At 51.4% G+C, this 25861-nt stretch overlaps 10 protein-coding genes across 10 annotated transcripts; 6 read left to right on the plus strand and 4 right to left on the minus strand.

The window, feature by feature from the left end:
- Positions 1–2501: 2501 nt before the first annotated feature.
- Positions 2502–3656, minus strand: HO133_008347 (uncharacterized protein; the record flags this gene model as incomplete). The annotated part of the gene is made up of 3 exons (XM_037299214.1): positions 2502–3000; positions 3056–3426; positions 3480–3656. 3 exons carry the CDS (start codon positions 3654–3656, stop codon positions 2502–2504), a joined length of 1047 nt encoding a protein of 348 aa, XP_037155215.1.
- Positions 3657–5182: 1526 nt separating this feature from the next.
- Positions 5183–7566, plus strand: HO133_008348 (uncharacterized protein; the record flags this gene model as incomplete). Its single annotated transcript, XM_037299215.1, has 4 exons — positions 5183–5561; positions 5717–6115; positions 6263–6437; positions 6492–7566. 4 exons carry the CDS (start codon positions 5183–5185, stop codon positions 7564–7566), a joined length of 2028 nt encoding a protein of 675 aa, XP_037155216.1.
- Positions 7567–8514: 948 nt separating this feature from the next.
- HO133_008349 (uncharacterized protein) lies at positions 8515–9729 on the plus strand (the record flags this gene model as incomplete). Its single annotated transcript, XM_037299216.1, has 4 exons — positions 8515–8703; positions 8759–8892; positions 8950–9226; positions 9433–9729. The coding sequence occupies 4 exons, from the start codon at positions 8515–8517 to the stop codon at positions 9727–9729; spliced, it is 897 nt and encodes a 298-aa protein (XP_037155217.1).
- A 2344-nt stretch (positions 9730–12073) lies between these two features.
- On the plus strand, positions 12074–12536 carry HO133_008350 (uncharacterized protein; the record flags this gene model as incomplete). The annotated part of the gene is made up of 2 exons (XM_037299217.1): positions 12074–12422; positions 12484–12536. The coding sequence occupies 2 exons, from the start codon at positions 12074–12076 to the stop codon at positions 12534–12536; spliced, it is 402 nt and encodes a 133-aa protein (XP_037155218.1).
- A 2580-nt stretch (positions 12537–15116) lies between these two features.
- On the minus strand, positions 15117–16061 carry HO133_008351 (uncharacterized protein; the record flags this gene model as incomplete). Its single annotated transcript, XM_037299218.1, has 1 exon — positions 15117–16061. One exon carries the CDS (start codon positions 16059–16061, stop codon positions 15117–15119), a length of 945 nt encoding a protein of 314 aa, XP_037155219.1.
- Positions 16062–16240: 179 nt separating this feature from the next.
- Positions 16241–16713, plus strand: HO133_008352 (uncharacterized protein; the record flags this gene model as incomplete). Its single annotated transcript, XM_037299219.1, has 2 exons — positions 16241–16425; positions 16479–16713. The coding sequence occupies 2 exons, from the start codon at positions 16241–16243 to the stop codon at positions 16711–16713; spliced, it is 420 nt and encodes a 139-aa protein (XP_037155220.1).
- A 185-nt stretch (positions 16714–16898) lies between these two features.
- HO133_008353 (uncharacterized protein) lies at positions 16899–19498 on the minus strand (the record flags this gene model as incomplete). The annotated part of the gene is made up of 5 exons (XM_037299220.1): positions 16899–18939; positions 18988–19139; positions 19188–19270; positions 19332–19406; positions 19462–19498. 5 exons carry the CDS (start codon positions 19496–19498, stop codon positions 16899–16901), a joined length of 2388 nt encoding a protein of 795 aa, XP_037155221.1.
- A 1836-nt stretch (positions 19499–21334) lies between these two features.
- Positions 21335–22028, plus strand: HO133_008354 (uncharacterized protein; the record flags this gene model as incomplete). Its single annotated transcript, XM_037299221.1, has 2 exons — positions 21335–21528; positions 21596–22028. The coding sequence occupies 2 exons, from the start codon at positions 21335–21337 to the stop codon at positions 22026–22028; spliced, it is 627 nt and encodes a 208-aa protein (XP_037155222.1).
- A 484-nt stretch (positions 22029–22512) lies between these two features.
- On the minus strand, positions 22513–24003 carry HO133_008355 (uncharacterized protein; the record flags this gene model as incomplete). The annotated part of the gene is made up of 4 exons (XM_037299222.1): positions 22513–22797; positions 22862–23220; positions 23273–23548; positions 23604–24003. 4 exons carry the CDS (start codon positions 24001–24003, stop codon positions 22513–22515), a joined length of 1320 nt encoding a protein of 439 aa, XP_037155223.1.
- Positions 24004–25134: 1131 nt separating this feature from the next.
- On the plus strand, positions 25135–25699 carry HO133_008356 (uncharacterized protein; the record flags this gene model as incomplete). Its single annotated transcript, XM_037299223.1, has 3 exons — positions 25135–25283; positions 25340–25440; positions 25524–25699. The coding sequence occupies 3 exons, from the start codon at positions 25135–25137 to the stop codon at positions 25697–25699; spliced, it is 426 nt and encodes a 141-aa protein (XP_037155224.1).
- Between the last annotated feature and the right edge of the window lie 162 nt (positions 25700–25861).

Here is a 25861-nt window from a genome sequence, read left to right on the forward strand (position 1 = left end):
CCTCTCACATATCCCATACCCAATCGTCCGTCATTCGGGCACAGGCCCAGTCGTCGGCGGCGCTGGTACCCAAAGGCTAGTAGAGAAAGTCCCGGCCTCGCAGACCTTCTTTTGAACGCCGCACGTGACCTAGAAAGGATACTCTCAGTCTGCGTTCTCGAGACCAGCACGGCTGAACTTACCGGCTTGTCACAACAATAGTAGTAGTTGCATGGTGTACGGGGAGCCGGTGTACCGCGAGCCGGTTCGTCGAAGCACACTGGCACTGGCTCTTGGCCATTGGACAGGCTTTTGTCTGGAACGGCGAGGAAGCAATGGTCGGGGCAGGTGGGCCAGCCCGGGAGGAAGATTTCGATGCGTTGATGGATGGGATCAATAGGTTCAATAGGTTCAATAGGTCCAATAGGTCCAATGATGGGTGTCGAAGCGCTGACGGCTACGAGGCAGAGAAGTGCTAGATATTGCATATTTGGGTCGGTCTGGGGAGGATCTCATAAACGATTGAAGTGCGAAATCGGTGTTCCTTACTCACACGAAGAGATTGAAGGTTCGTAGGTGCGTACCGACGAGTTAGACGCAGAAGGTGAATGGCGAGCGATTGATGTTATATGGAACCGCGCATACTGATTCCGAGAACAAGTGTCGAAACTAACACGACGCTGCTAAGAGACCACGGCTATGATTGGTTGATTTCGATCGACACGAGGCCTCATTCCAGAATACGAGTCTGAGCCCCCCAGGGACTCCAACGCGCAGCACATACGAGCGAGATGTTTCAAGTCTTCACTGTCCAATAAGATGAACAGAGAGGACTCGTGATCAAATGAGACTGTTGTAATTGGAACAAAATTGATGGTTTCGCAGAAATTTGGAGATGGTGGCCGGGAACAACAACGATGAAAGCGAACACGGAGCGCTCTAAACAGGCGGTACCATCACCTTGATGGGATTTGGCACCACTGATGAGAATTTGATGAAATTGTTCACTTCCGACCACGTGCGACAACCCTGAAGGAAATCGTACCATGGCATCATTCAACTCATCTCCTGGAGTTCCCACATGCATCTCGATATCTCACCTCCCAAGATGCTAGGTATCTTGTATCTTATCACAACAAACCCATAGGGATCTTTGCGCACCCTCAATGACTCTTGTGCTTACATACTGCTGTCAAGGCCCTTTCAATGGTGTCGTTCCCTGCTGCAAGCGAAAAGTCTACATGATATTTCCTCCAAGGGTTTCCCCGCTGCGCCGCCAGACAGGGACCAAACCATATCGAGATCTATCCAGACCACAAAATCCAAGATACGAGAGTGTTCACTCTATAAATCCTTGCATCATCATCATCGATACACGGCAATTCGCCGACGGCAGCAGTCCTGGACATCACCGTCGGTGTTTACTCGATGATCAATACTTGGCAGTCTACCTACATCAAGATCTCCGTCAACGGTGTTCTCCCTCTCAAAATGCACCTGCAGGACGAGCATCCCGTGAAGCACCGACAGCCATGCCGTGTACATATACATCCTTCTCCCAAGCAAAAATCATGATTCTCGACGCGCCTCTCCGGCCCCCGAACTCGCCACAACATCCTACGCCATCTTCCACCTCCCCCCTGAGCCCTCATAACCGGCGCCCGCGACGGCCTTTCCACCTGAGCCCTCTCACCACCGCCCGCGACGGAGCCACGCCACCACGACCCCTCCACCATCCCGCACGGCCGCAACGCTCCGAAACCCCATCATCCGTCCATTCCAACCCCCCCCCTCGAGCAAATTCCCCAACCCGCGGCTTCCGACCCCCGGATCGCAGACGCGCCGCAAACCCCATCGGCGACCCGCTCTCCGAACGTCGAACCCGTGCGTCTGAACGACCCGCGTCGACGACGTAGGCGGCAGGACGAGGCTTCCGTCTCGCGCGCCTTGCAAGACCTTCGCCGCGCACACCCCGGCGCGAGGATCGAAAAGACCGCTGCGATGCGAACGGGTGTTTGCCGACCTGGCCTCTCCGAGCGTGTGTTGTTGTTCGGATCTTTTGTTTATGAACGAGAGGAGTGAGTCGGAGACGTGCTAGTGGGCTGCGGAAAGCGACGGGGGAGATGCTGCCGGAGGGGGTTGTGGGAGCGAGGCTGGCGGCTGTGTCGAGGCTGGGGAGGGGGAAGATTGTCGTCGGGTGGGAGTGGAGAAAGGAAAGAGGGAAGAGACCAGCTAGGTGAGAAACATATTGACGCACACGAGACTCGGACGACGATGTCTGTACCGGAGGTTAATAGTATCACTTGCAAATGGACCTACTCCGTTTACAAACAGGATAGCCCTAGGCATGGATCTTTTATTAGAATTTGACGATGTAAATCACAAACGATATGTTCAAACGAGCCCTATCCCATCCAATCGGAGTCGACGACATTATACTCCGTTCCAATCATTACCCTTCCAAGCCTGACCTCAAACCATGATGCCTCCGGCGACCCCTCCTTTTACCACATAGTATATTTTCAGATATGATACGGATCATTCATTTTTGGCGGTTCCGTAGGCGAGTGCATCTCCGAGACGCCATCTCGGGGCTCAGGATAGCTCGCTTGCTGTGGAGCCGAGCCTCCGTATTGCGGTGGGTACTCTCCTTGTGGCGAAGGATACGTCTGCAATGGGACCTGCTGGCCCTGAGGATATGAGGTTTGGCTTGAATATTGAGGTTGACCTTGAGGATAGTGGCCTCCAGAGTATGCTCCCTGGGGCATTGACTGCTGGGGTGACCCGGCCTGGTTCTGCATTGGCTGGCCCGTGTAGCCGCCCTGGGGGGCCATTGGATAGTTGTACTGGGAGCCGGGCTCCTGGGTATATGTTGGCGCTCCGCCTCCTCCTGCGGACATGCCAGCCTCCTCATTTTTCATTGGTGCGCCGATTGTGGGAGCGGGTGCTGTAGCGGTGCCAGATCTGCGCGATTTGAGGACCCAGAAAATATCAGCAGCTATGAACAGGGCGAAGAGAACCCTGTCTAATGGTCAGATGTCTGGTTGAAATCAAGTCTGGGGAGTGTTTTACGTACGTCATGATGGCATCAAAAGCCTGCTTCGCGGCTATCGTTCCACCCACAGTTGAGCCTGAGCTGGGACTGCTTGAATGACTCCTCCTCGGCTGCAGCACGTTCCCTCGCCTCGGAGAATAGTCTCGTTTGTAGAAAAAGTCGGAGCACTCGCAGGACTCGGAGTCGAAGAAGACAAATCCATCGAGAATGCCGCAAGCGTTGCATAAGTCGGTGCAGCTATAGCTCGAGGTCGCGGCAGCGGAGAGCCAGAAGATGAACATGAGGGCATCGAGGGCTAGCTGACCCCATATGAACCATGGAAGAAGCCTGGTGGTGCGGGATGGGCCCGAAGCGAGGATGAAGTAGACGAGAGCGATGAGGGAGAGGATCGACTTGGAATCAAAGTCAGCGGACGTTCTGCCGATGGATGTGGACATGGACATACGACGGCGAGATTGTAGCTGACTCTACCCGGTGCATCGCATCCTATGTCGTGAAAGGTTGCAGTATTTGACGCTGTGATGCCGAGCACGATCAATGTGACGACGAGGGCAACCAGACGCAGGTACCAGAGCCACGGGAATGACCTGGGAGAGGTCTTGTCGCTGGTGTAGATTTGCATATTGAACAACTTCGGACCTGACAGCGCGCAAATGAGCGACGATGGGACAATCTCAATCGGCAACGACAGCAATGATACAGGAATGTCATTGTGGGCACGGGCTTTTACATATAGCTTCACATGGTGCACAAGGCTATATGTCGCCAAGAGAGAGGAAATGGAGTCAGAGACCCAAAGGAGAAAAGGTCATGGCCCCCATATCGAGAGGAAGGGTGTTGCTGGCTGAATTGGCTTGCTTGAACAAATCACAAAGGTCCGATGAGAGCGGCTGAGAATCAGCCTTGCGCATGTAGTTCCCTTTCTATTGCTTTCCATGCTTGACTGCAAGCCAGCGGTGTAGGTGTACACATGTCACATCGGTCGAGGGGCCATCCTTGGATCAACTCTCGTCAAACTTCCTCGTTCCCAAAGGCCATGGATGACATAAAGGGTGGGAACATAGCAACTCATTGCTCTGGTAGAGATGACTTTTTGTGTAGAGACAAGGATGGATAATGAGTCAATGACAAGGCTGAGGGGAGTGAAATCAACATCCAGCAATTGGAGAGGGCCTACAACCTTTAGAGGGGCACAGGGCTGAAATTGAGGTCTCGGCTATGCGCGTCTCTGATTGGTGCGGTATATTAAATCCTTGGCATTGACGCCACGCCGGTGAGGGGTCAAAATGGACCGTCGTCTGCAAATTACCTAGGTAGATGATATTGAACTTCTGCTGCTGCTTTATTTACTACTGACTTATTATTACTTGATAATGCCATTATTGTCCTGAAGCATGTAGATACCTTCAGTCTTCTGTCTTTGTCCGTCTCTACCTCGCGGTGGGTGGAGGGTTTGGAAAGGACGGTAGGTACTGGTAACGAAGATGCGGACTGATCATGTTCGCTTTACTTTTCCGTTTTGAGAAAAGGTGCCTTTTTTAGTACAGCACACCACTCGGGTAGCAAAGAAGCCCGCACACCCTAAGCAAATGAAGACTACCTACTGCCTTCCCCCCAGCAGAATTACCTAGGTACATTATTGAATGATTCTCTATATAATAGCCAGTCATTTGACCCTTACCGTCTATTACAGCCTGAAGCCTTTCGGGCGATGACATTATTGTGCTTGATAATGAGAGAAGACTACTAAATTTGTGTGTGAAATGTATGCGGGATGGCCTCGCTTCTCCTAGCCACTTGCGGGTTAGGGTGTGCGGGCTTTTTGGCTACCCGGGCACTCCGGCGTGCACACCAATGCAACTTCCCCGTCTTAAGGTTACAGTCAATCTGCAGAGTGCATGAAAGTACTGCTTGACTCGCGAGTGCGGTCCAGGGTTCTAGATCTGGCATTGGATATGTAATTGTACGGAGCTGAAAGAGATGGGTGGTCTGCAGAGCGCTCAGGTAGGCAAGTCTTCAGTCAGGCTAGATTCTCTTTTCCTCCATCATTCTGCCTCAATATTTATATTTCTGGTATTCCCACCTGCATATGCTACTCCAAGTCAGCGATTCCTCTGATCTCTGCTACGAGCTCGTCGTAGTTCCATCATGTCACAAACAGCTGCACCTTTTGTGCATACAGGTCCATGGATCAATTGGTCTCATGGACTCGTCCTTGGCTCAACCATAACCCTCAGTGAGCGCGATGGCGAACTACTGACCGCATTCCTCGGCATATTTGTCACAGGTGCCGGTGCTGCTTGCTGGAAAATCATGAGTTTTGCGTTGCACCAGCACCGCAGCCCGCGCGACCCTCAAGACGGCATTCATCATCAACAGCAAGCCATACTCCAGAATACAGGAAGTCCGTTTGGGGCGTCTGCTGAGCTTGTTTCATTGGTCTGGTACTGGAGAAAGCATGCACTCAGACCTTTAGTACGAACTTTACCGCTAGTAGCTCTTGCTCTCCTCAATTTTGTGCTGTTTGGTACGTACATTGCTGAGAGAATCGTTCCCATCTGATACTCAGCCTGCGGTGCAAGACATATCGGGGCAGCAAGAGGCCGATCTTACTCTCTAGGCGTGTCTCTTCACTGTGGTCGTCGCCTTAATAAAGCAAAGCTAACTTCCAAATTTATGCAGGCGTTGCTGGCGTGTTCTCCTCGGAAGTCACCAAAGCAGCCGGAAATGAGACGTTGATTAGATCTTCGGATTGCGGATTTCTCAACTTCTCTGGAAACGCCGTTAGCCAGCATTCAGCTGCCTTTAATGATGTAGACGTTAATGACACCTTTGCGGCCACCACCTACTCACGGGCCTGCTATGGAAGTTCGCAGAGTCTTTTGCAATGCGCGCAATATCCTCAACAGCAGCTGCCTTGGAAAGTCACCCAAAATGCCACATGTCCCTTTGCACCTGACCTATGCTTTTACGGCGCATCGTCTGCTTATGAGATGGACACGGGCCACATTGATTCACATCAAGCACTCGGAATAAACGCACCAAAATTTGAGCGGATCCAATATCGCAAAGTCACAACGTGTAAGCTACCCCTTGATCCTTTCATGCCGAACTCCTACCCTGTGTTGTGTCGACAGCTACGTTCTGGGAGCAGATTGAGTCGTGCAGGTTGTCTCACGACTTGTGCTTCTATCCCGAACAAGAAGTACTGATACGGAGAGCTACTAGGCTCCCCTATCCACACCAGGGGCTATCTAACAGAAGTCAATGACACCAATCCAAGTGATCTCGCATACGGTGATACACTCCAGCAGTTTGACTACGGTTCTGTTCTTTCAATCTCCAATTATACATACCAATACGACACCCATAATATAGTGGGAAGTAACAGCTACCAGCTCACGTGAGCTCTCCCACTGGGAACGATCTAGAATCCTAACTGACAGTCTAAACCTAGATCTCTCGCCTACCTTGCAGGGGCGGCTTCTAATGCATGGTATCCTGTCGATGCCCTCAATCGCACCGACGCTGACGTATCCCTCTTTCTACTCGCCCCAAATTCTGTCCGCTACGAGGCGCCCGTCACAGATCCATTCTACGCTGCCACTACTCCATTTAACCTATCTATCGATGGCGGTACTACAAATTACACGTATTACACATCAGATCAGTGGGTCAACGCTCTCGCTTGCACTGACCAACACCAATACTGTAACCCAACGAACAAGCAATGCACACCCTTGACCTCGTTGGTCCTGGCGCACAAGTCCTTATTCGAAAACAAGATCAGCCTCAACCAGGCTCAAATGGTGACTGCATTACGACTTGACTTCATCACTCAATTTCTTACAACCTACTTCAGCGTTAATTCACGTGGAGCCAGCGCCTTGCGGGCTTCCGAAACTGTGAATAATCTCGATCAAATTCCCCTCCCAAACAATCAATGGATGACAGAAGTCAGCACCTGGTTTTCCGTCTCCATGGCCAAGCTACAGCAACGAGTTATTGAATACGCTACAGGGCCCGGTTACATACCTGACGGAATGACCCTGAGTAGGCCCGTGGAACAACAGGAGAAGATGTGCAAGAATCAGATCGTCAGGAGCTCCGGCGGAACGATCTCATTCTCCGTACTGGGTGTTGCGATTATCTTGATTCTCGGTGCGGCGCTCATTTTCACCAGCCTAGTATTGCCGACTGCTATAGGACTTCTCCGCAAATGGTTGAAATGGAAGGAATACAAGGGTTTGCAATGGACGCTCGATGGGAAATTACAGCTTCAGAGACTGGCGTATGAGGAGGCAGGGCAGGGCCACTGGAGTGGAGGAGCCAGTTCTGTGCCGTTGATGAGGAAAGGTGATTTGATAGGGGTGCCGGAAGGAGTTGACACCAAGCATCCCCGGTTGGGGCGCGCGCGGAGGCATTCTGAGGGTGGGAATTTGGCCACCGGGACACCGGAAATTGAGAGTCTGATGGGTGACAAGGGAATGAGGTACAAGGTTGAGCCTGAGGCAATGCATCATGGATACTGATGAATCACAAGATCGCGAATAGAGGCGACGTAAGATGATCGGATTAATCTAGTGGACAGATATGGCACTTTATGCTATTTATGCGCCTCGATACATGTGTGACTGTCTGAAGATTCAACAAGATCCCAAGTACCTCGGTAGGGTAAGCTGCATATGCTGATACCCTAGGAGCTACGCGCACCTTTTGTACCAAGGCCTTGCGACCAGATCAACGGAGTGGTAAGATACTGAGCCAAGAGCTTCAATCGCTCTATGGTAGAAGATGTTTTCTTTGACTAAATGCCTCTGGCTGGACGGAGGAAGTGAGCACGTCGCAGCCGAGGCAGCCAGGCAGCGACGCCAGCGATTGGGCGCGGGAAAGGGTCGCATTCGCGCTCAAAGGAAATTCGTTATCTGATCTGCAGTGACTACCACGTGTGTCTCGATCCTTAGTCCTTCATGCTGTTGCTATGCACGAAAGTCACATGTGAAAAGGTAATCTACCGGAGCGGCTGCTCTGATGCGGCCAAAACGCCGGATGGGGTTGCTTGGTTGGCCTTTGGCCATGCTTGAAGATACTGGCGTTCCATCTTCTCAAATATCAGGCTCTGCTGAGTCTAGTGTGGTCCGACTTAGCTCTGTCTCAAAGTGATTCAGTCTTTAATGTGACCAGCGGAGTAGAGCAATACTCCGAATTTCGAGATGCTTGAAGGAATATGAATCAGCGATCCGCTTCGGCGAGCTCAGCCCTCAAGAGTGTGAAAAAGGGCCGGATGAGGGCGGCTTACGCTATTTATGGCTCTTCGTGCATCAGTAAGATAACAATACTCCGTAAGTCTGCCTTGCTCAACAAAGTCCAGGCGGCTGAAGATAATCAGCGCGAGTCTTATAGTATCTGTGACAGGAATGCCGTTTGCCATTATTGCTTTCAAATTTACTGTTTAGAACCCTGCAAAGATACACATTCATATGGCATTGACGAATCTCGGATACGGAAGGACTGTCACTTCATGTGAGGGGATGGAAGTTGATCTGAGCGCAGCTAGACCTCATGAGCTACCGGATTCGCTAGGGATCGAAGCTACACCAGGAGAGTTTTATCCAACTTGTACACCTCAACCGGTGAAAGCTCCAGAGAAAGAGCTTGCGCATGATAGAGTAACGACAGCTCAGCTGCGGCCAGCTGCGGCCAGCTGGCTCTTCTGACCTCGAGATCCCACCCGGGAGCCCTTCATCCCTGAAACCAAAACGCTTTCTACCTTTACTCGTGGCTGCGATCATAGTAGCTGTCATAGTATTGGCACTTGCTATACCTTTGGCACTACGGCTGAAAAAGCCTTTCAACCCGTATGTCGGAGACCTTTATTCTTGCGGACACAGCTAATTATCTCAACCTTTCCTTAGGAGCTCACCGGTCAACTCAAAATCTACCGCTCGGGTCCAGGACGAATTGCCTACCTCCGGAGCTTTTAATGGAACTGGCCTAGCATTTATAGCTTTGGATCTCACTGACGTACCTGATGTCAGTCTTTTCTATCAAGACTACGATGCCCGGATTCGCCGGCTACACAGCATCGAGCTTTCACCATGTGTCGGTGGCTTCCCCATTGTTGCCTCAAACGCAAGAAATACCACACCGCTGACGACTCTCACGTACCCGGCTAGTAATGGGGAGTTGAATGTAAGATTGACCTCACACTAAGTGTATACGATTCATAGTTGACGACCCATTAGTCTCACCTGTACTATATCGATGTCAATAACACGTTGCAAGAGTTATTCAGTACTGACGACCTCGCAACTTGGCAGCTCGGTTCTTTTGGCGGTTACAACTTCACGGCATCAGTTTCATCCACAGCCCTGACAGCCTTCTACAGTGACCACTAGCTCGGCCAAGACGGAAACAGCCCAGGGATTCGTTTATACTATGGGGCGCCCGACAACAAGGTCCATGAGCTTGCTTTGTTCCCGAATATCAGCTCACAATACTTCTCACACTCCGTCATACCCGGCACCAATGGCAACGCTGGGATTGCGTCTGGTTGGTCGGACGACTCAGGATTGGGCAATCTTTATGTATTCGACAAGAACAATGAGTTTCAAATCTGGTCCAATAATTTCAATACCACCCATGACGCCACTCAGAATGCATCGTACGATAATTGGATAGAAGGTGGGTTATAGCTATCTCCGATTAGGATCCGTGCTCACTGTGTTGACAGATCCCAGCGAGACCTATTATGATGTACCGGCGAGTACAGCTTTGAGCTTCTGCGGACCCCCGGCCACCGGAGGCATTTTGTGCTTTCAACAGACCTCGAACGAAATGATGTGCTCGTCCGTCTCGTCCTCAGATGGTAGTCTCTTGCCTCCATCGGAAGCCCACGCTGCACCAGCTGTGACCGGCTTACATATGCCACAGGCGGGAAGCGCGCTCGTAGCAATGTGGCAAGCAACACCAGGCACTTTTCCTTGGGAGTTGAATATTTTCTACCAAACAGTAAGCGGCGACATCGTTCAGAACGCTGATGCCGCTGGGACTTGGGTCAACAGTACCTTACCAGTGAGATGAATGAGTGCGACTTCAATCTTCCTGGTCCATATCCAAAACCCCACAAACAAACGCAGACACGAACGTTGAAAATTTAGAAATCCATGAATGGCATCTGTCGTACTCGTAAGTGAGTGATGCCCATCATCGCTGAGAAAATGTTCTCGTGAAAATTGGGACACGGCGCGTCGTGCCTGATTTGAACGAAGATTGCCAGGCTATTCAATAGAATAGACGGTAAAAGTATCTTATATCAACGGTAGCTGTCTGCGACAATGTCCGTATCCAGTCGAATGTAGCCATAGGGGCGGTTCCGACTCTGAGATTGACGCTTTCGATGGTCCTCGATTGGTTCAAAACAGCGAGCGACGTTGGCTTCTACTGTTCGCCAGCCCTATTTTAGCCTACGGATGCCAATCCCAGCACGAAAAAGGAGCGGAGCTCCCATTCCAAGTCATGCAAAGCCTAGCACAGATCTCTCATAGGACCACATACGAGACCCCCTAGAGTACTGGTGTTGCCCTACATGGCTTCTCGACTATGCTTTGCTCAATTGCTCGCTCGGCCTCCCATTCCGTATAGTGGTTTTTGTCAAGGGCGCAAATGATACAACATGTTGTTCCGCTGCAGCGAACCCAGCTAGGTATCGGTGTTTGAAGATTGGTAACTTCGACCCTTTGAGAAAAGCTCGGACGTTCCTTGGCCACTGAAGAGACCCGCCAACAGGGAAACGGTTGTGGTCCCGAGAAAGGGGCTGTGATATTTGGTCCTGACCGCCTGCTGAGGCAAAAGTATTCACGCCCAAAACATGAGGTCTCCACAATCTAAATCATAACTGGCTGTCATCAACTGGCCAATTATATTGTATGCAAGAATATCCGCGGCTCAGCACATCTCTGTCCTCGAAGGTGGGTCATTAGTTTTGCATGGAGTAGTATTTTCCGGATAGATAACCAGTGCCACATTCAATAGAGAAGTCTGTAGGCGGCCCAATCTACGATGATGACAACTACGACTCGGCGTTTGCCTTCACAAACCTATGACATGAAAAGGTTGCCCCGTACTCTCCGAAAGCCTGAAATTCCCGCTTGGAGATCCCAAACAGATAGCGGTAGAGGGAGGCTCAACAGTGAAATCTTCAGAGAGGCTCTCCTCGCTCTTAGCCAGTACAAAGCCCATTCCCGTGTATCGATGACGTTTTGTCTCCCAATTGAACGACATGTACTTCCCCGTCCTTAGCATAACATGATATCCCCTTGGTCTCTTCGTCCCATTGCCAGCCCATGATTTGAACCAAGCCAGGTCCATAGTCGGAAATCCGTAACTTTTCACTGTCTTCGTTTGAAGCAGTGTTAAAGTCAAGGTCTGGACGGAGTTGGTTTCTCAAACGGCCGCGTGCTAGACCTGATTGTTTTGTTCCCGCCTTGATGGATATTACTGTTGAATGCACACATCCCACATAGGCTGTTTCTCACGTGCACAATCTCAAAACACTGGGCAGGTCCTGGGCGTCCATCGATGGTGCTCGTCGACCGTTAGACATGGACAGTGACACGTTTCGTTCATTTCCCCAGTTTCAAATTCATGTGGCTCTGATACGGATCATATGGTTGGATCCAGTCCAGAACCTTTCGACGTTTTTTGCAATCCGCGTTCCGGTGCGAAAGTGTCAAGCTGCCACACGCCGCTATAGTCTCCAGCCTCGCGGATCGTCAGCTATCTGTCCTATAAACATAAAAACGTGGGAACGTTGATCGTATCGGGTTAAGGGCAGGACTAACCAGATCGAGACGAACCCTAAGTTTATGCGAACCCCTAGGAACCCAAATCTGTCCTCGTCCCTTGAATCCTCAAAGACGTCGAACGGATCATCGACTTATTGAACTCCATCTGTCGCTTACAACCCCCATTGACCAATCTACCATCGCTAACACAGCACCGCCATCTCACACACCCCCGCCCACCTCAACCGCAACAATGCGCCTCACAGTCCTCCCCCTCCTATCCCTCCTCCTCCCCCTCGCCCTCGGCGCCGAAGTCACAACCGACTACACCGTCACCCACGAATGCACGCGCAAGACCCAGCGCGGGGACAGCATCGCCGTCCACTACCGCGGCACCCTCGCCGCCGACGGCACCGAGTTCGACGCCAGCTACAACCGGGGCAAGCCGTTGGACTTTACCGTCGGCAAGGGGCAGGTCATCAAGGGGTGGGACGAGGGACTGTTGGACATGTGCATCGGCGACAAGAGGACGTTGACGATCCCGCCGGAGTTTGGGTACGGGGAGAGGGCCATGGGGCCCATTCCTGCGGGGAGCACGCTTGGTGAGTTCGTTCGGATCCGGTTGCGTTGGTGGGGGGTGTGGGTGCTGATGCGGTCGGGTAGTTTTTGAGACGGAATTGGTGGGTATTGAGGGGGTGACGAAGGACGAACTGTGAGTATTTAAGTGGAAGCAGGATACACGGGATATGGCATTGGAGACCGGTTTGTTTCGATCCACCGTCAATGTCATCCACGGGTATGTGGAGGAATACATAGACTATTTGTCTGCTGCTGGATTATTGATCTGGTACACTCCGAAAAATAGAATCTGTCTTTTGAGAATTCGGCAGCGGGAGCTGTGAAAGCAATCACTAATGTGAAATTATTTAACTTCCGCGAGGAGGCCGTTCGTCACTAGGCAGAAAATGCCCGCAAAAATCTGACCAACCCCGAGATCACGTCTCTAACGTAGCAGCTCCTGCTCCCATCGAAGCCGCTCAAGTTTGTTTCTCTGACTCAAGACTTGCTTTAGATCTCTTGTGACTACGAGCATGTAGTTTTTGATCCTGGCCACAAGATTCGGAATTGGCCTAGCGAAGGCAAGTCCGCTACATTTTGCTGCTGATGCTAGCTCTCCCGCAGTCTTGTGAAAGGCTGCTACAGAGGTGGTGTTACATTGATAGATCAATCACATGCGGTGCTTTCGAATGTGTTCTGAGAGGGGACATTGCATCAGAAGGGGGCTTGATACCCATGACTTCTTGGAGAATACTACTAGGTCAGCGTTCACGGCTTCTTGCTCGATAGATACTCAGACTGCGCAGTTTTCTAGGACCGCAGATCGCTTGGGGCGTATTTCTCACATGGAAAACACTCGTTAGACAGCACGATTTGCAGGAATGACTTCGAGATAAGACTTGGTCTTTTTGAGCTCACCTGACAACCAAAAGACCAGCGCTAATATCAAAACGACATCAAACGGAAACAGAAGTGTGGAGATTATCTCGTGCTGTCAATTTTGTTTCAAGAACACCTATGACCCATCAATACTTTCCGATCCACCAACACACCAGGAGACTTTGATTCGTCAAGCAAAATCTTCTAATCCAGTTATTTGTCCATAAGAAAATATTCCGATTCCATCTTCTGCCAACTCCCACAGACATGAAACCAGCCAAGCCCTCTGGGGACTTGTCCCTCATCCCTCGTGAAGTTCGAGATGAGATATACGCATTACCTCCTCCCTCCCAAGGGATATAGCACCACTTACTCACCCGACCTATACCCGCGCCCTGATTTCACAAGCCACGTAAGTCCCCTTGGGAAATGGTACGATCGGGCAGGACCGACTGGGTCCAATCTAGCCATTCTTCGATCATCAAGATCCGTTTACGAAGAAGTTATGGCAGTCTTGTACTCCGCGGTGACATTTGGCTTTTACCTCTATGTAGAGCCTGATGCTCCAACGCTCATCAAAACGGACATCATCAATTGCATAATGACTGTTGAACTCCATTGCCCCATGCTCCCATACGGAGGTCTTTGCATGGAACACCGACAAGCAGCAGAGGCCAGACTCTCCCTCCTTCGCTACTCGGCACCAGCCGGCGCACTTTCGCTCTTCAAGGGGCCCAACGTGCATCGGAATCTCGCCCCGATTGAGTTCACATTCGCCGAATCTGCCGAGCAGCTGCAGCAAAATCATAGCATCACCTCCCCTCGAGGCAATCAAGGCACTGACCGGGTTCCAGACTGTGAGACTCAGACTTTCGGCGACGCGATACTCTTACTGCCCGCCTGCAGGGCCAACCGAAGGATTGGTCCGCATGTGGACTGCTTCGAAACAATGGTAGAAGCTGTACGCTGGGATTGGACCACTGCGACTAGAAATGAGCGGATCTGTCGACCCTACTCTTGGCATCGGCACTATGAGCGAACTCAAAGTTGAAGACTTGGGCTTCCTCAAGCTGTCGGGATACCGTCTCGTGGGGTTCCAATCAAGGGATCATAAGCACGCTTTTCTAGGCCGAAGAAGCACACCGTGGACCCCGGAGGCCCGTCTTTGAGCGCGGAAAAGAGACCGGTCGGCGGTTTCTTTGTGAGTCAGTGTGAGCGCGGCTGTACTATTATATTTCATCATCGAGAGGGTAACAAAGCCCTACGAACAACCCTGCATCTAGTACTATAGATGAGGGTGTAGAAGACGTAGTTGAACAGGCTTACAATATATGTCTCAACTTTAATGAACCGTTATTGTACTGAAACTTATTTCCAAGGTCGCGCTAGTCTTTACGTGAAAAGAGATTTTCGAGTGGAAGGCTGTGATACTTCCTTTCTTTCTGCTGTAAGGCACGTTAAATATGACAGAATTCTCGTCACGCTTCCTTCCTCTTCCGGCAGCTGGAGAGGCATGGGTTCATGGGGATGGAAGAACACAGCAGTCATTTAGGAACAAATGCTTTCAACCTTCATACTGAACTCGGCTCTTGTGCGAGAACGGGAGCAGGAATTGTTATCCCGAGTTCAAGGTCTGTGAGGTAACAATGGTCCACGTGCACTACTGTCTCTTTCGAGATGTCCACAGTGGATTATTTAGCCTTGTCATGAAACTTCTGCCATGCCCACGATCAATGGTGACACATTGTGGACGTGTGACCGTGTTCATAATGAAAGAATTGGGTATCTCAGCAGAGCAGACCATCTATGCGGCCAACCAAACGCTCAGAAATGCATCAATAATAGTCCAGTCCCCTCATCTAATCCATCTCCTCCAACTCATTCCCCTCCCCCTTTCCCACCTCATTCTCAGACACCAATATCCCCACCAAACACTCCCCCAACATATTCTCCCAACTCACCCACGGATGCTTCTCATTAAACAGCTTCTCCCCCTCCACCACCTTCCCCGCCCCCCTCATCAACTCCCCCACCCCTCCCGGATGAAATTTCATATACGGCGTCAGATTATATACCTTACCCTGCCACACCCCCCACGCATCCCTCCCTTTACGCCCATTATGCCATTTCAGCGCCGAAGGCGGTACCCGTATGAGCTGCGGCGGTACCTCGGCGCCGCGGAGGAACGTAGGGGTGGGAGGATTGGCGGTCAGGTGCGCCCAGTCGAGGGGGGAGTGGCCGGGGTCGAGGAGGACTTTCTTGGAGGGGCGCGCGGAGGGGGAGAGGGTGGAGGTCGACAGGGAAGAGGTTGGTGGTGCAAGAGAACGGGAGGGTGGAGCGCGGAGGGTAGAAGCTGTCGAAGGGGGTGGTCGGAGGGTTGTTGAGAGCGTAGGGGGAGCTCGGGGGGTGGGTGCGGGGATTGGCGGAGGTGGCATGAGGGAAGGTTCCGGTTTTCGCTTGGCGTTTGGGCTCGGTCGAGGGGGCGGTGGCATTATGGAGGATGGTGGTGGTGGAGGAGACGTGCCCAGACGAGATGATGGCTTCGACTTCGTGGCTTGTATGTCCTTCTGAGTGTCGCCAGGCGCAGCATCTTTATTACTTCCTTCCTCATCGAGCGTAAATGTAGGGATTTCGGGTCTCGTTTTGGCTCCATCGTCGTCGTCTTCTAGTTCTGCGATTGGCGATCCTGCGCCGCTCTTCCCTGGGTCTTGTATTCCAGTCCATGCCGAGTGCCGGGTTGACTGATACCTGTATATGATCACCGAAACAGAGACAAGCAGTATCCCGAGTCCAAATAGCACCATATCAAAACTATCTCGTCTCAATGTCTATAAGATTTAATGAATTCATATTGAAAAGATATTCGAATCACAGCACGCGAGCCGCCACCGAAGTCTGGATCTCCGGGTAGCTGGTGTGAATTATTTCGCGACTCCAATTCATGGGTGCAATGAGCTTCATCTCTATCTATATTTCCACTATTATGATCACCCGGATCCTGGCTCGCTGTCCGCGGACACTCATCTCTGCACCTACACGTTCCAACGCCACTCCCATCCACCTCTGTCGCCAACCTCGAGTGCTCCCCTCCATCACCCAACCACATCTTCGCCGCACTTTCGCTGCCAAAACCTCCGCAGACGAGCAAGTGGAAGAATTACAAGAACTGTCGGTCTCTGTCCTAGCCATTTGTCCTGTTTGACTACTGACAACAGCCACAGCTATGCAACAGCAAAAGACGAATTCGAGATAGCCTCCGAAGAAACCGAAAAGAAGACCGTTTACGCAGCCGACGACAGGGCAGCCGCCCAAGAAGAATTGGCAAAATTCAAAGAGGCTTACGAGAAGGCCATCAACTCGGCTGATGGAGAACAGATAAAGAATAGAATTGGGTCAAGAGTAAGAGAATTGGAGAGAGCGGTAGAAGCAATGGAAGAGATGGCGATGGAAGACTAAAAGGGCGAAGATGGCAAGGAAAGAGCTCGGAGTTGAGGAATCTTGTATATTGCTTTGCTTGTATATGCACGTGATATAGTACAGCAACTTGGTTGGACGAGAGCGATACCTTGAGAATGTACAAGCCATGTGAACAGCGCAAGCTGACGCAAATATGTGCCAAAATTAGCTCAACGGCCTGCCATCTATCTCCCCTTCTTCTTGAACCTGAACTTCAGCTCGTCTTCGCTGTCACTGTCCGAGTCCTGCACGGCAAACGTCTTCTGCTTCTTGGCTGGACCGCCGTTGGCCTGGCTAGCAGCCGGTCGCTTCCCATTCACAACTTGAGATCTGTTGCTGCTTTCATCCGTTTGTTGAGTTCTTTCCTGGCGCAATGTGATCCTCGGAGCATCCTCGTCACTGGACACAGGTATATCTCCATCAACAACAAGCTCGGAGGGTCCTTCGACGGCCTCGCTCTTCGCTGTAGCAAATGGTTGGCTCTGTGACTGCGATTGCGTCGTGCGCTCATTCTCCTTGCGCCTCTTCTTTGTCTTCTCGCTCTCCACCCAGTACCCTTGTCCAATCCCAAAGTCCTTCCTCTTGACTTCTTCCAAGGGCACAATGACACTCTGGCCACGCCTCGCTTGAGTACCTTCCCCTCGCCGCCGGAATTTCTTGAAGTTCTTTCTGCCATTCCAACGCTCATCCCATCGGCTGTCTGCGGGATTATCATGTTCTCTTCGCTGTGTTCGTTTTGAGCGATCAAGGACGTCCATAGGCTCGACAATTGCAAGTTTCTTCATCTCGTCAATGCTCATACCATCTATGGTTTCTCGAGGGTTCTCTTCATCTCGTCTGGCTGCCTCTTCTTTTTCTTCTCTTTCTCGTCGCTCACGCAGTGCCTCTTTGATGTTGACCTCTTTAGGCGGTTGCCGCGTGTTCTCCTTTTTAGCCTTCTTCTGGGATGTCTCGAACGATTGCTCTCTTGGAACTCCGTCGCGCTGAAAAGATTCAGCCTCTTCAATCCTTCGTTTTTTCATGGCCGTAGCAGCTGGCAAAAGACTGTCCATCATCTCATCTTCGTCAACTTCTTCTAGAGTTGACGCTGGTCGTTTTCGGGATTTTGTGGCCTCATCCTCGCCATTCTCTTGGTTTTGAGAGTCAATCTCCATGGGAGAATCCGCCAAAGACGCACCATTGGAATAACGTTGTGACCTTCCACTCAGCGGTGCATACTCCATCTGTGAGTCAACAGGAGCAGGTCGAGAAGATGTTGGCATTGAAGACTCGTCGTCATCGTCAGCGCCAAATCCTTTGAAGCGGCTCACAACATTTCCTCGAACACGAGCTCGCCTTGGTGCGGGCTTGGAGACCTCTGGCTGAGCAAGTGTTTCCACTTGCATGACATCTTCTGCTAATGCTGCTGGTGCAATCATTCCGTTGGTCCTCGGCGCCGACTCCTCATAGTCCACCTCCAATGGCCTTCTCAGGATGCTGGCATCATTCAGCAATATGGCCTCGATGAACTCGCTTTGTTCGATCAGCCGTTGGCCGAGAGCTAGAGATATTGTAGTATCCATCTGGGCTGCCCAATCTGCGAACTTCTCCTTCAACCTGAACCTGATGACCACTACACCCTTACCCTCGCTTCCATCTTCGAATTCTCCCAGACCCTTTTCTCCAGCCACACCCTTTACATAGCGCACAATTTCCTCAGCCGTAGTCTTTCCGGGATTGGGAATGAACGACAGAGCTTTCCCGCCACCGTTCGTAATCGGGGCTTGTAGTGTCTCGAACTGAGTTGCGTCCAAGAACACAAAGGTATAGCCTTCGAAAACATTGTCACGATGCGAATTTGGTACAAAGTCTTCGGATGGTCTTTCGCTGGGTTCCTTGCTTTTCGCCGGCAGATGCTCTGAAGCATTTGGCCAATGGGCGTCGAAGTCCTCCTCGAGCGGGGAAAGACTCTCCAGCTCATCGAGGTTCTCTGGGGTTGTTGCGTAGACCAGAGCATCAATGTAGGTTTCCGTCACAATGTATTTGCCATTGATGAGAGCCTGGAGGCCTTTGGCAGTATTTCGTTTGGTACTGACAACATGTGTGGTCACGCCGACGATGTAGGGTATGACGACTTTAATATCGAGGTCCTCAAGTCTGTTTCGGTAATTAACTAATGGATCCTTGCCGGTCTTCATCTCTTTTGAGCTCAGTGAGAAAGTGAAAACAACTGGTTGCCATTTGATACTACTCGCTTGTCAGTCTCCCCATCGTTGGCAGGACCGCTAAGCTTACCGAAAAATATGGTTAGACTTCCCCAATCGAAACGTGTGTTCACTGTCCTTTAACACTCGCTCGTTTTCCTTGATGCGGACGCCGTCAACCTCTGTACCAAACTTCGTGGCCTCATCTTTAAGTGCGATCTCTGATCGAGTATGTACAAGTGACTACGGCAGTCAGAGAGAAAGCCTAGTAGTCTGATGAGTGGGACTCACTCCATCGCCTGGCTTGACGGCGGATACAGTCAAGGTAAGGTGCTGCCGAGAGACGGACTTTTCATCCTTAAGCTGGAAGCTTTCTATGAGATGTGAGCGCTGGTCGATGACAGGCCCAACCGAATTGCATATGGGCCTGCATACTGTTCCTTCCCCTAGACAGGTCCAGCGTTCTCCCGAACAAATATTTCTTCCCCGGGCGTAGCCATATCCTTTTGTCTTGCGGAGGCTTGTTAGCTTGGGCTCTCACAGCAGTACTGTTGCTCAGACTCACTGTCTAGAATGTTGCTATCACATTCCAAGGTCCACATTGCGCCAAGGAAGCTTTGGAGAAAGCACTTTACGCGGGATGAATCCTGACGCGTCTCGTCACCTGGATGGCGGCAGTGAGTATTGTTGTTTCCCTGACATCTCCATGAGCCTCATTCAAAGCTAAGCCTCGTCTCTCTCTACAAGCGCCTGTATGTAAAACGAGGCGGTAGGAAACAACCGAGGATGGGAGTAGTACAAATGTTTACGGAGAAGACTCACTGGGTTTTAAATCCGACGCTAATCTAAAGCCCGAGATATCGCGCTAAACGTGAGAGTGAATCACAATTTCCATGCTTAGGTACGTCAGTTCTCTGGAAACCGTTGATCCGCGTTTCTTGCAGCTTATGCCTCAGTCCTGTCTTCTGTGACTTACAGATAGTACGTACCTCTGTTTGCGAGCTCAAAAGGGGTCCATATGCATGGGAAGAGATGGAAACCTCTGGGAACACTCCAGCGGATTGGGACTGTGAGCAAGCATTGCTTAAGGCCAAGGCTGCCACCTCGACTTCTGACTCATCAAAACGCATACTAACAAATGACCCACATGATCCTCTTTCACATTAAATTGTTTAATGATGGAGAAGGATCTCTCAGACTCGGATCGCTTCAAGCGTGTCCCGCAGTGTTTTGGGCCAGATCTGGAAGGGGTTTTGCGGGTCGACGCGGTTACGATGTCGGTCATTGTACAAGCTGATCTGCTCCTCGAAGAGCTCCGTTTTTATAAAGGAAAGTTGGGCGCTAACGTCCCTTCTGGTCCTACCCACGGTTGCTTTCACTGTTTTTACGGCAAAAGATCGGAGAAAGAGTTTATTCATTACGGGTTCTCTTTTTGACTTACGCAACTCACTTCACCAAGTTCGATCAGCCCTACATTGGTTAGGGCTGTTTAAGCTCCCCCCATCACTCAAGGTCTGATGAGCGATTCATTTGCGTATACAGTGACAACAAGAATTATCAAGGCCGAACTCCAGTGTCTGCTCTAGGTCCGGTAACAAATCAAGTCGATGTCAAACGCTATGGTTTCATGGCTCCGGGCTTGACGGATTTTTGGGGAGACTATGACAGGGTTTTCGAGAAGATTGCACAAGCTAGAGGGCTCCCTTACCTTGTCAAAAGCGGGATCAACGGTCAGGAGTCGCGCCAGCACGCCCTGTTGCAATGTTTGAAAGACAGACTCAACCCCAGGATGCTCGAGCTAGGTCACCTTTGCAGATGGAGGGTTTTGGGGCACAATCTCGCTCATGGCAGATTCCTAAACCAGCTGGACTCGCGATTCGGTTTTCAAAGCATATGTATACGCAATTTGTCAGATCAAACCTGGGGGAACAGGGAAGAAAGTGGGAAGACGAACATTTGAGAAGGAAACATTTGATTCTTGGGTACAGCATTCGCAAGGTTTATATGATCGATAACGAATCTAAGAGTGACGTTCTGTCTGGCAATGCGTCGGCCGTGCGGATTGGATCTCCAAAGCGCAAATGCACAAGTAAAGCGCTACACTCGGCAAGCTTCGGTACCTCGTTCCTCCTCTGCAAACGGAGCTCTATGGAGCTGTAACTTCAACCGCTGTTATTTTACGCGGGTGGGGTGTCGCGCCATGGCCGCCTTGCAGGATATTCACCGATTGTCGTCCCAAGCCCAAGGTCTTCATGCGCGCAAACATGGGTAGATCGAAACTTCTGGATCTGTATATTTCTTCTTCTCGTTCAGACACAAGTACATTCATGTTCGACGAGAAGTGCCTTGAATCGTCTAAACCCTGTGATAGCTTGAAGTCCGTCCTACCTCTGTAACTTGGACGAGCAATTTCATCGCTACTATCACTCTCACATACCATGCGAGACCGCATTCACGAGATGTCCATCCTCCTACTCTGCCATTTCTGCGTCTTTGTCAAATTCCTCCCTTTCAGCGTCGCAACAACACCTTCTCTGAACATCGGCTCCCTGCCCCAACCCCCCGTAGCAGCAATACCACCCTCGGACCTCAGCCGTAACCTCACACTGCCGCCGTCCCCAGCGGCCACAACGTGAGTCGATCCGAATCAGAAAGAATCCGAGCGGTCGCGAACTAACACGACATCCCACACGACCCAGACACCGCAACGCCTCCAACGACCCCTTACCCCCCAACTACCTCATCCCCGACACCGACCCGCTCATCATCCTCCAAATCAACCCCGGCCGCCACCACCCCATCGACCACCTAACCCTCACCTACATAATCGTGCACGGCCTCGACTCCCTCGTCCAAGACACGATCCAGTCCCGCGGCGACGGCCCCATACCCGACGAGGGCATGGTGTTCAGCTCCAACGGCGCGACCGTCGCGGTCAGGAGCCACCGGCCCGGCGCGCGGGGTCTGACCCACGGAACGATGGCGGCGCTGCTGCGGGGGGTGTGGGAGATGGCGGCGCTCTTCGGTGCGTGTGAGCTGGATGTGGCGGTGTACGTTGGCAGACAGGACGGGGCGCATTATCAGGGACATCTGGCGGTGTATTTGACGGTGGGGTCGGGAGAGACGGGGTGAGGAGAGGGGGGGGGTTTTTTTTTGGTGCCTCGGGCTAGAGTACTACTGCGGCGTAGGGAATGCGTGATTGCAGTAGTAGTAGTGGTGATAGTGATGGTGATGGTAGGAGCGGAATGGAAACGGGGCAGGACCTAGCGAAAAGGGTTTCCTTCTTTGCTAGCATTGAGAGAAAAAGCTCGAAGCTGTAAGTGCTGGATCAAAGACTGGATGCTGGAGACGCAGCATCGAGGGGGGTACATTAATGGGATGTATGGCTTGCTGGATGGGCTTCAATGGGATACTTACGTGTATACACAGTTTGGTCATATAGATAGAAGCACCACTCCGAAAATGGGACTTCATGAACGCACGGTCCACATTCGTCATCTTAACATGGTTGAGCAAGATAAGCATTGCGAACCACTGATCGAACGGATGTTGAGATGGAGCCTTTTGCTACTCGGACAGCAAATAGATCAACCAGCTGAGCTTGTGCTTGACAGCGCTAATAGTTCATAGTCAGTCGCTGGGGGAAATCACTCGGTGCCCATCCGTCGCAAGGGATCCCCGAAGTCGTGTTCTCGTTCACAATGTTGGCGCAGAGATATCGTTCCCCAAGGGTACCAACGTTGGAATTCCGCAGTCCCCTGGTAGCGTTGACGGAAGTAATGTTCACATCTACGAACTCGAGGCCAGGGCAAGGGACGGAGGATGAGCAGTGGATCGAGGCGGCGACGTCGTAGCTGGAGGTCCCGCTGATGTTCTGCCACGTGATATCGGATATCTGGACCTGCGAGCATGTCAAAAGGGATGCCGAGATGAGGAAACGCTTGGGGATAGCATCAAAGCCTTACCAGGGAAGTGTCGCAGATTGACGGATCGGACGCATATATGCATTGCGTTACATAGATGGGCTGACTGACGTTGATGCAGTCAAAATTTCGGAAAGTCACGTTCTTAACATATCCGCTGCCTCCACCACCACTGTCGCCGTTGCTCGTCGTAGGTGCATTCCTTCCTGGCCATGTCTTAATCCAGGCGGCACTAGACGAGTCGTGAAGGACGATATTCTCGAAGAGGATGTTTTCGACATAATCCGGCTTTTGTGGGTATTGCCCGACAGACCCAATTGGCATGCCTCCTGAGCCATAGCAAGTCACATTATTTACGTAAAGATTTGTAGTGTTGCCCTTTACTGCAATACAGTCGTCGCCTATGGAAGGAACCAAATCAGAGAGTGACGTTAACAGTGCTTGGGTACGAACCATTCTGCACAGTCCAGTTCTGTAATTTGATGTCCCGGGAGTTCCATGTGTCGGTTCCATCTGTGTTGACTGTGATGTTGCCATCATCGCTGGTTGCATTCATGTGGACATTGGTGACGGTGACGTTGTTAGAATGAGAGATAAAGGAGTGCCAAAACTGGGGTTGTGACCACGTCAAACCATCGACGAAAAGGTTTGTCGAGTTGTAAAACGTAATTGCAATGGGTCGACCTGGCTGATTGCTGTTGTTTCTGTTCTCATCATACCACACCTGTCCTGTCTTCTAATTCAGAAGTTGCTGTATGTTAGGGTGATGGTGATGCAGGCGTACCCTGGCCATTAAAGCGTCCTTGCCCATAGCCTTTAAAGGTCACGTTGGTCCCACCGAACAGCCACGCCGTGGAGAGATTCTGGAAGACTACGTCATAGCTATGCGAGAGCCAATAAGGCACATTGGTACTCCAAATCATTTCCCCCAACAGAGAGACGTCACAATTTAGCAGGTTAGTTGTATTCATAACTTGGTCAACGTAGAAGGTACTATTGGTCAAGATAACGCTGCCGTTGATGCCACAAAGGTCGAAAGCCTGGAGAATGGAGGGAGTGTCGTCGACTGGCTGGCCGGAGTGGGAGATGGACTCTGGAAATACATAGCATGATGTTCCATTATTGACAACAAATCCCAAGGCTACGCGTACAGCCACGCTGAGGAGAAACAAAGGTCTGAACATTGTTGTAGATCCGTCTCCGTGTCACATAGAAGAGAGTGGGAGACGCTGACACTTATACTCGACATCAACGAAACAATACGGTACTTTACCTTACTAAATTTACTCCGCTTTGGCCAGCACGTTATTGGGAATTCTCCTCATCACATGCCAGGTCCCATAATGTTCCCCTCTTTATCGACTTTGATGCCAGAAGTCTTCATGGTACCCGGACGCAGGGAACATCCTGCGTCGGGCATCACCTGGGCTACTCTGGACAGGACCTCTCATTGGTATCTCGTACTAAACGTTGAGGATTGATTGGAAGTGGTCGGGTTTCCCTAGGTCTTAGCCTCAAAAGCTAATCATGTACCCCGCCTCCCCACCCCGAGCCGCCGGAAGGCCAGCCGAAAGGCGGCTCCCTTCTATGCAAGGAATAAAGTACTTTACTCTCCTAGCTACTTTATATCTTACGGCAGGCGAGCTCCCTAGCCGCTAATCTAGATCAAGTGTTCGTGTGCCCCCAGAACTCTACATGCATGGGCTTGTCAGCCAGATCATGTGGCTCCAGAGATTGTGTTCCGCCAGCCAGTATCGTGGCAGCACGTTACGACGAAAGAAATTCGGAAGGAGTGAAGTCTCCGAGTAAAGGCGTCCGATCAGGAAATGATGAGCTGTGCTTAGCAAGGAAAGAAATACGTGGCACATGGGAATAGACATCGTGCGCAGGGGTAAGACTGCAATATCACGACAAAGCACATGCGCTGAGCGAGACGACTCGAAAATTCGCCCCTCCTCTGCGTAAGAGAAGCTGGAGAGTCGGCAGTGCCGTGGTCCTACTACTGCTCGCTGCGCACGGCCGTCATGGAAGTATACGCACTCACCTAGTTTGCTTATATATGTAGAAGAACAACTCGGTTAACGGAACATCATGAAGACACTGTCTACATACATTATCCGAGCATAGGTAGGAAGATATTGCAAATGAAGTGCAAGGGTGAAATCCGCCGCTAGTTCCCCGCAAACGCCAAGACAAATCCCAGGGACCGCGGCGTATGTTGCCCCACCGACTCGAATCATCCAACAGCATCCTCTCGCTATACAAACGTCCCCTCCCGATACAAAGCGCAGCTCTCCACCGTACCAATCGTCAACATGGCAGACGAAAACACCGCCCCCTCCGTGGACGAGACGCCCCTCTCCCCCATCGAGCGTCAAGAATCTCTCGAAAAACACCTGCAGATGCGTCCAGACGCCCAAGATCTCAAGAACAGGAACATTCTGCGTGACACACACGCCGCACCGTAGACACTCGATTATCAACCTGACTCCCAGATCCAAGGAGCTGACGGGGAAGCAGTGCGATACAATCCGCCCAATTAGAACTTGAGCGCCAACAAGCCACCGACAGCTTGCGGAAGGGATTGGAGAAGCGTCCGGAGAAGGAGGAGCTGATTGGACGTATGATCCCACGACTTTCTCAATCCCGGCCGGCCCGTCCAATGCGAACATCCCAGTGACTGACGTCTCGGCTTCTTTTTCAGGAAACATCCTCCCCGACTCCACGGCCGCGCCGGCCATACAGGGCCAGCAGAAAGAATTGCAGAAACACATGCGAGCGGACAGTTTGGAGCAGAAGCTACAGCAACGACCTAAGCCGGAGGAGCTGATGAAGGAGGGGATATTGGATGAAGATCCCACCTCCCCCACGAAGGAGTGAAGGGGCTGTCGAAAAGCGGGATGGAGCGAGAATGGCATGACATTAGCAGGGGGAAGGGGAAACAGACCGGAGGCAATCTGAAATGGCAACTCAGGGTCTATCGTACTAGCATAGCACATGCCATAGACACCGCTTCACATGACCGATTGCCAAATCCAGCCG

Source organism: Letharia lupina (assembly GCF_014066315.1).
Source record: "Letharia lupina isolate WasteWater1 chromosome Unknown contig_5, whole genome shotgun sequence".
Lineage (NCBI taxonomy): Eukaryota > Fungi > Ascomycota > Lecanoromycetes > Lecanorales > Parmeliaceae > Letharia > Letharia lupina.